Source organism: Tiliqua scincoides, chromosome 5 (assembly GCF_035046505.1).
Source record: "Tiliqua scincoides isolate rTilSci1 chromosome 5, rTilSci1.hap2, whole genome shotgun sequence".
Lineage (NCBI taxonomy): Eukaryota > Metazoa > Chordata > Lepidosauria > Squamata > Scincidae > Tiliqua > Tiliqua scincoides.
In genome coordinates this window covers 101,154,958-101,164,345 of record NC_089825.1, presented here as the reverse complement: position 1 = coordinate 101,164,345, position 9,388 = coordinate 101,154,958, and the positions used below count along the sequence as shown (strand labels likewise).

General features: G+C 46.9%; 1 protein-coding gene across 1 annotated transcript; it reads left to right on the top strand.

The window, feature by feature from the left end:
• Positions 1-6,708: 6,708 nt before the first annotated feature.
• LOC136654199 (olfactory receptor 12D1-like) lies at positions 6,709-7,638 on the top strand. Its single transcript, XM_066631121.1, has one exon. It carries the CDS (start codon positions 6,709-6,711, stop codon positions 7,636-7,638), a length of 930 nt encoding a protein of 309 aa, XP_066487218.1.
• The last annotated feature ends 1,750 nt before the right edge of the window (positions 7,639-9,388 follow it).

The following is a 9,388-nucleotide window of genomic DNA, read 5'->3' as shown; positions in this document are numbered from 1 at the left end:
CATTCATGACTAAGAAACAGAATGAAGCATAAACATAATGAATCTAACTTTTAAATATTATGTTTTATGTTTGATTTTATTGTAAGTCACCTTGTGGATTTTTATATGGTATGGAAGGGTACTCATTTATTCAATTAAAAAATACATACATACATAAAGTTTTTTTTTAATGGTCCTCTCAGGTGAAGTGGAAGGATGTCACAGAATAATCCAAGGTTTATATGAAATAGATATCAGGAAATCGAGCTCTGATTAGGCACCCTACATGTCAATGAACAACAATGAAATGGACTCGCATGTAGGTTTGCTTAGGGGTGTCTCCTAAATGTGTATTAATCTAATTTGCAGCCTAATCCTACCTAAACTTCTGCTGCATCCCGCAGGGGAGTTTGACAGCTACAAGTCTGCCGGGGATAAGGGGATATTTGTCCCCTTGTTCCAGGGTAAGCCCCAGCAGCCACTATGGTGATATCACTGGCACAAATTCACATTGCTTCATGCAGGTAAATCAGGCCTTGGGGGGAAAAAAGACAGGATTCAGCATGCACTGCCGTTGCCAATTCAACCCACCTCATCAGCCTGATCTGCCCACTCCATCTCGTCCTTGTTCTGCCCATCACACACCTCATTCCATCCCCTCTGCTGGGTTTACCTGCCTTGATGAGCCTCCTAATGACTGCCAGTGTCCGTCGGAAGGCTCTGGCCTTCTTTCCAGCATACCAGCTGCTTGTGCTCCTGCAAAGCAAGTCCTGGTTGCTTTGCAGCAGCCTGGACTGACAGAACATGCATTCCGCTTGCACACTTTTTAGATATGATTGGGTCATTGGAAAGCTTAATTTGTAGCCAGCTTTTTTAAAAAAAAAATAATTACACACAGTCCAATCCTAACCTTTGCCAGCACCGGTGTAGTAGTTGCTGCACCAGTGCTAGTTATCACAAATGTGCCATAAAGCATGTTTGCGATGACTGGCAAATAGGCAGCAGTGGCAGGAAGTACTGTGCCATCCCAACAGCACTGTCTCCAGCTTGATGGCTGCCACAGCATGTAGGTGCAGTGGTAGATGGTGGGTTGTGGGAGGTGGTGGTGGGCAAAATGGAGGTGGGGAGGGGGTTTTCAGGGCAGGGGAGGGTGGGGAGTGGGGCGGTTCAGGTCTGGGAGAGAGATAGGGAAGGTAAGCTTGAAGGCCCTACACAGTGCCACTCAGACTTGCACCAGCGATTTAGCAGCATTTTAGTCTGGGGGTTGACATAGGATATGGGAACAAATTCTCCTTATCCCAAGGAGACCTCCTGTCTGCCCAATTCAGCACTAGCGACAGCGTAGGCTATCTGGTCCGGCTGTGCAAGTGCTGAATAGAATCGGGTTGCCCATCTCAGTGGGAGAAATCCCCCATCCCTGCTTTCTTCAGCTCTCCTTTGGCATGCATTAAAACCCTAATAATGACAGCTGTAAAAAAAAAAAAAAAAGTGGCATTACCACAGTGTCTCGCCTGTATCAAGACTCGCATTTCTTGACATGGTCTACATTTAGGGCCACCACTTTGACTTCCAGGCCTTCTCCAAGCCCTGTAACAGCAGATTGACTATCCAACTTTCCAATATGTTGTAGCAGCAACCAATTCAACCCTGAGATTAAGGAACAAATGTTCTGCCCAATTGGTATGGCTGCTGGGCAGCTCAATCCGGAGCTTCCATTATATGCAGCTGTGGCAGCAGCGAAAACAGCTGCCGCCATATCCTGCGTGCCAACGGCGGCCACGGGCGACACCTCAGGAGAAGGGGACTTTCATCCCCTTCTCCCAGGTAAGGGAAGTAGCCCTGCAGTGGGGCTACTCAATTCAGCACCGACCAAAAGGTCAGTGCTGAAGTAAGAGCGTTCGTGTCGGGCGCCAAGGCCCACATGAACACCAGGATACAGTGAAGCAGAGCTTCACTGGACCCACCTCCCTCCCCATTCCCTACCCCTGGCACGCCTGCTCCCCACCCTCACCGTCCTCTCCCCGCCTCCCCCCTCCCAGGAACATCTCCTCCTTTCCTCCCCCCATCCCCTTACCTTACCACGGCTCGGTGGCCCACGTGACCGCCCAGCGGCGGAGGCCGGGAGCTTGCCCAACACTAGCCCAGCACCAGCCAGCACTGGGCTAGCAGGGTGTTCGCCCAGCAATAAGCCTCGCAAATGTGCCTTACAGCACGTTTGCAACAGTGCGTGCCTGCAGTAAGATGGCATGTCAAATCCAGGATTGGGCTCTCAGTGCTGTAAAGGATTGGATTGGGCCCTAAGAGAACTTAAACATATGACGCTTTTCCCATCATTTCCCCACATGCTAGGAAAAAGTTCACCTGCTAAATTTTTGCATGTTTTTAAAGGCACAGAAACAAGGATCATAAATGTACTTGAAGATAATTTTCTTTGGTAACAATGTTATCATTTTCATTATTAACTACTACTCCCCATAGATCTAATAAATCATACATATTTTTACCAATAATCAAAGGAAATCTCTTTAGCTCATAAGCTAAATATATATATCCCATGGCACAATACTCCCCCTCAGGAATTCCCCCTCCGGGGCGGGGGATAAACACTGAATGTCTTATAATAGGTAGATGTAGTCAATCCCTGTTCTCAGTACAGAGAAACTGCAGCTCTCACTGCTTCTTTGGCATGAGCAGTGGTAAGTTACAAATACTTCGTAGAAATGTGAATTTTATTTTACGTATCTGTTTAATCTCTCGACCGAAAGAAGAACACGGTAATCACAGCTATCCAGATATGAACTATAGAGGCAAACATTCTCTCTTTTACTTCACTTCCATACTCTGTGGAAGCTTTGTATATTCTCAGTCAGCATCCCTGTTATTTGCCTTGATGTGGGCGCTGCAGAAAGCCCTTTGCGAAGGAATCATAAGTCCATGATAAAACATGGACTTTGTATTCCCCACCATTTACCTTCATACCTTCCACACACACCCCACCTGCTAATTTTCCATATATCTTTAAAGGCACAGGAGGAATGTCAATCAAAAGATTTGAACCTTCAGTGGCAGACCTTCCATTAATTTCATGGGGCAAATGCCCTGGGCGCGGAGCCTCGCGTACCTTTAGGACTCTGTGGAAGCCTCTCTGAGGCTCCTGACAGGATCGGAAATGGTGGTTCCATTTTTCCGGAAGCACAGTTTAAAGCATCGGAGAACCCTCAGGAAGCTTCCCTGACTCAGCCTGGGGTCCCGCAGGGCTCTGTAAGCTTTAGGTAAGGGGGGGGTGGATTTGTGTGTGGGGGGTGGCGACATCCCATGGGGGCGCTATCGCGCACCTTTGCCTCAGGGCGCGAGGCTGGGGAGGTCCACCACTGTGAACCCTGAGTATATTTGAGAAACATTCTTCATTTTTCATTTTATTTAATAATGCATTTTCCCTATCCATGTAATCTATAATTTCTATTTTCAGAATCAATTAATTATCTATTAGCTTCTTAGGCTACATATATCTTATTGCAAAAATCACCCTGGAAGCTAATTTTCTCTCCTAATGCGATTCTATAAATTGTGAAGATAAATGAATATTCTCAAAGTTCACAGCCATGGCAAACACGACATGCATTCAAATTCTGTTCTCTTCCTGGGGAGTTATTCTAAGGGCTAAAGGAAAGTGTCAGGATTCCTGGAAAGGCATCTCTGTGTCTTTGTGGAGTCATTTCCATCCTAGCACCTGTCTATGGAACAGGGTAGAAATTACATTTGGAGCATAGTGAAACTTGGAGCATGACAGACAGACAGACAGACAGACAAAGGGAGAGAGACCCTGCATAATATTGTAATTTTTCATATTCTGTCAGCACAGTCCTATCCAACTTTTCAGCATCTGCAGTTGCACTGCAGCCCTGAGGTATGGGAACAAATGTTCACTGACCTGGTAGAGGTCATGACTCAACCTGCTCCACACTACAGGATTCGACACATGTCATATTGGCACAGCTGCAACGGTGCTAGAAAATTGGATAGAATTGTACCCTGTGTATGACTGTGTCTACCTTGCCTTTGTGGACTCACCTCCCTGCATTACAATCTCTGCGCATGAACTGGAGGTTGTCCATGACTTTGTGTACCTTGGCTCAACGATCTCCGACACTCATTCTCTCGATACCGAGCTAAACAAGCGCATTGGTAAAGCAGCTACCACGTTTTCCAGACTCACAAAGAGAGTCTGGTCCAACAAGAAACTGACGGAACATACCAAGATCCAGGTCTACAGAGCTGCGTCCTGAGTACACTTCTGTACTGCAGCGAGTCATGGACTCTTCGCTCACAACAGGAGAGGAAACTGAGCGCTTTCCACATGCGCTGCCTCCGACGCATCCTCAGCATCACCTGGCAAGACAAAGTTCCAAACAACAATTCCTGGAACGTGCTGGAATCCCTAGCATGTATGCACTGCTGAAACAGAGACGCCTGCGTTGGCTTGGTCATGTCGTGAGAATGGATGATGGCCGGATCCCAAAGGATCTCCTCTATGGAGAACTCGTGCAAGGAAAGCGCCCTACAGGTAGACCACAGCTGCGATACAAGGACATCTGCAAGAGGGATCTGAAGGCCTTAGGGATGGACCTCAACAAGTGGGAAACCCTGGCCTCTGAGCGGCCCGCTTGGAGGCAGGCTGTGCAGCATGGCCTTTCCCAGTTTGAAGAGACACTTTGCCAACAGTCTGAGGCTAAGAGGCAAAGAAGGAAGGCCCATAGCCAGGGAGACAGACCAGGGACAGACTGCACTTGCTCCCGGTGTGGAAGGGATTGTCACTCCCGGATTGGCCTTTTCAGCCACACTAGACGCTGTGCCAGAACCACCTTTCAGAGCGCGATACCATAGTCTTTCGAGACTGAAGGTTGCCAATACAACTGTCTTTGCTACATAAGAATTGTGGGAGGTGGTACTGATGACTGGAAATCAACAATTTTGTAGATGTCAGAAGTTTTGTGGAAAAGAAGCTGGTGTTTGAGTACAGAATGTTTAGAAAAGCTTGGGGGGCAGGGCGGATGAATTTATTTCTTTATGAATCTATCCCCAGCATAGAAAAGGTAATCACCTCCATTCCCATCACTACCTGTTTACTTCCTCCTACCATCACTGTAAGTTTGTGCTAGGTGGTCCAGGAGTGCACACCTCTCCTTCTTCTCCTCCCACAGTTCTATAAGCTGGTGGAAGTATGTCTCTGAAAACACATTCACACCAAATTATCTTGTAATGGCAGGGTCCCCTGAAGTTTAAGAAACCAACAAAACAAAGTTGTATCTCTTAATGCAGTATTTCTCAAACTGTGGGTCAGTACCCATTAGGTGGGTCATGAGCCAATTTCAGTTGGGTCCCCATTTCCCCAATGCATTTTAGAGACTGTCATTTGTGAAGGGTAGCTCTAACTCCCAGATTCCTTAACAAGCCACGGTCTCTCCAGAATGCATTGGAGAAATAGAAGTACATTGGAAGTGAATTAAAGCTGCAGTGGAAATGCAGCCCAGGGCTTCTCCATAAGCACCAACATGTATTAGTACAGTTCAAACATGGGAAAGTGCAGCTTGCACCTTCCGACTATAACATGACCCAGTAGTAGGTCACCCAGTTGGGTTCACAAATTCCTAGACCTCCATAGTCAGCTCCACTGCTTCTTCTCATTTACTGTGTGTCTAGAACACATGGCCTTGGATCAAGTCTACATGTGTTTTGCCATTGTTTGAAGATGAACTTAACAATACGGGGTATAAATATAAGTCTGGAGCACAGAAAAGGGGAAAAAAAAGATTCCTAGACTTACAAGCACACACGGCACTCAAAATAGGAAAATAGGAAAAATAGGAAATAGGAATAGCAAAATAGGAAAAAAAAGATGGAGACAATAAAAACTGTGTCCTTTTATTGCACTAAGACACAAAAGATAGAGGGAAATTTGTGAGCCCAGTGGTCAGGGTCACCCAAGAATAAAATTACCCATCCATATCTAGTAAGAAAACATGAGATGCAAAGTTGCCGTGATCACTGGCTGCAAAGGCAGGGAGAAAAGGTTTGAGAAGCAAACTTGGGCTAAGTGGTAGCCTTATCTAACTCCAAGAAGGGGAGCAGGGCAACGTAGATAAAGCCCCCCCCCAAGGGAAAGGGATATGTTGGAGGCAGCTCAGTGAAACCTTGAACACTGCACTCAGGTAGCAAATTTTTGGTTGCATTCAGGGAAGGGAAGTAGGGGAGAAGAGAGAAAGTCTGAAATGAGAGGACTCTCCTGACCTTGGAGCATTCCCAGGCTAACAGGTGGGGTTGAGACAGCTCCCTAATGCCATTTCCTGCAAGACCTCATTTGTGAAGTCCTGCCTGATATGCATGAGTCCACAATGGAGAAATGGCTATTTGTTTTTATTGTACCACTCCATTAGGTATCATGATGGACTGCTTTCCAAAGATCTTTTCCTGCAGGTTTTCACCCATGGAGGCCTGACATATGCGCAAGTGTCCTCAATGTAGAAACTGCAATGAATAAACATGAAAACATGATTAAGAAAACATGATTCAGATATTGCTCACTGTTGGCTTATTTATTCACAGTACTGTACATAAAATCTTGTAGGATCGGCATGATATTCCTCAGCACAACTCTTCTAAAAGAAATGTTGTTTTTTCTTTATGAAAAAAGGAATCAAGAATTTATTTTTGTTTTCTATTTGCACAGCCATGGAGAACCAGACAGTGGTTCAGGAGTTCATCCTTCTGGGTCTGACAAATGACCAGGAGCTGCAACATGTTCTCTTCACACCTTTCCTGCTGCTCTACATGGCCTGTCTCTTGGGAAATGGGGCCATTTTGACTGTGGTTGTAGCTGAGCCAAAACTCCATACGCCCATGTATTTTTTTCTGGGTAACCTTTCCTGTCTGGACATCTGTTACACTACAGCGACAATGCCCAAAATGCTGAGTGGTTTCCTCATGGAGCACCAGGCCATTTCCTTTTCTGGGTGCCTGACCCAGCTTCACTTCTTCCATTTTTTGGGAAGCAGTGAGTCTATGCTTCTAGGTGTCATGGCATACGACCGTTATGTAGCTATCTGTAACCCCCTGCGTTACTCCACCATCATGAGCAAACAAGCTTGTCTAAGACTAGCTGTGGCCGTCTGGACAGCTGGGTTCTTTTATGCCCTGATGAACACAGTGCTCACCTCCCGTCTATGGTTCTGTGGCCCCAACCATATTCTGCACTTCATCTGTGACTTCAAACCTCTGCTAAAACTGGCCTGCAGCAGCACTGCCCTCACCCTCATGGTCTTTAATGTGGTCGCTGGGTGTATGGCTCTGGCTGCCTTCTCTGTCACCCTCCTCTCCTATCTCTACATCATCTCCTTCCTTTTCTTCAAATTCCAGACATGGCAGAGCCGCTGGAAAGCCTTCTCCACCTGTGCTTCCCACCTGACTGTTGTGGCTCTGTTTTATATTCCAGTCATCTCAAACTATGCACTTGCCTCTGCTGGGGACTCTGCTGAAAGAGAGATGACCATCACTGTTCTCTACAGTGCAGTCACCCCAGTTTTAAACCCTTTAATCTACTCTCTGAGGAATCAAGAGGTGAAATCATGCCTGAGGAAAGCTCTAAGCAGAAAACGGCTCTGAAAGGGCCTGAATTAATGTTTTCAGGTGGAAAAGCATAAATTCCGATTTCAAGGTACAGGTACATTCATTTATGACTAAGAAACAGAATGAAGCATAGACAGGCTTGACTGTGAGTGCAATTCTATGTGTCTTATCCTAATCCTCTTCCTGGGCTTCCCAGCACTGTACTGGGCTGCACAGACTTCCACCAGCTAAATAACTGGCAGAAATCAGAGTAGTCTCATTGGACAGGCTGGGGCTTTGCTTGGAATAAGGGGAAAAAATATCCCTTTATCCTGAGGAGACCTCCAACTTGCCCCTGAGCTGCAATGGATACAGCAGAGGCCATGTGACCCTGCTGCACCAACACAGTTTAGGATTGGTCTGCCTAGCTCTAACTGTTTCAGACAGGCTTAAAGCGGGTTGCAGGCGAGGCAGGCAAAAACCGACAACAGATGTTCAGTGCAGCAAGCAACTAACGTACCTTCCTGTCTGTAGGCCAGTGATTCCCAACTTTAGGAGCCTGTGGACCACTGAGTCAGAAACTAGAACCGTTGTGGACCGCAGGCAATGCCAGCTGTGGGCGGTCTGTTCTCTACCCTCTCTGATGGTTCATGGGGAAGCATCTCCCAAGTGGGCACTCCCCATGGACTACCAGAGAAGGTGGAGAATGGACCACCAGCAGCCAGCACGTCAGTGCCGGCTGTGGGCAGTCCTTTTTCCACCCTCTCTGGTGGTCCTTGAGGGAGTGCTTGCTCGGCAAGATCATGGAAGTGTTGGGGGGGGAGGGTTTCCTGAGACCTCGCTGATCTCTAAATAACATCAATCAGCACTGCATAAATCCTATGTTACCTGCCTTCTTGACTTCCTACTTTTGTATATGTGAGCACCTCTGATATGCCTGGGTGTCACATTACCTGTGATACTGGCTGAAAAATCTGCAGTTTGCTGAACATATAAAGTTGTGATATACAGAATTAGATAATAAACCAACAAGCTCAATAGTGTCTGCACTGACTCACAGCAATTCTTCAGGGTTCCAAGCAGGGACCCATCCCACTCAACATGGAAATCCCAAAGAAATACATTATGACCCACTATGCTCAAAACCAACAATCTGCCAACAAGCTACAACCCCAGCCCCAGGGCCTAGGAGAGGGGGTAAAAGGGGGTAATTTGTACCTGGGGCCAGGGTCAAAAAGGGGACCCAGAAGCCAAAGGAGGGGGCCCAGAAATTTCCTGGGATCTTACGTTTTCCAATCTCACCCAGACTCACTGCCCACGTGGGATACTGGGGAAATTACCATGGCACATGGCAGTGACTACTGTCACAAGCCATACATACCAAGCCCAGGAATGCATACATTCCTTAACAGTGTCACATCTGGGAAGAAACGGACCTGTTACAGTAGCTCTTTGGCTTCTGAATCTACTTACCATGAAGGAGTAAGAACATAAGAACAGCCCCACTGGATCAGGCCATAGGCCCATCTAGTCCAGCTTCCTGTATCTCACAGCGGCCCACCAAATGCCCCAGGGAGCACACCAGATAACAAGAGACCTGCATCCTGGTGCCCTCCCTTGCATCTGGCATTCTGACATAGCCCATTTCTAAAATCAGGAGGTTGCACATACACGTTATGGCTTGTAACCCGTAATGGATTTTTCCTCCAGAAACTTGTCCAATCCCCTTTTAAAGGTGTCCAGGCCAGATGCCATCACCACATCCTGTGGCAAGGAGTTCCACAGATCAACCACATGCTGAGTAAAG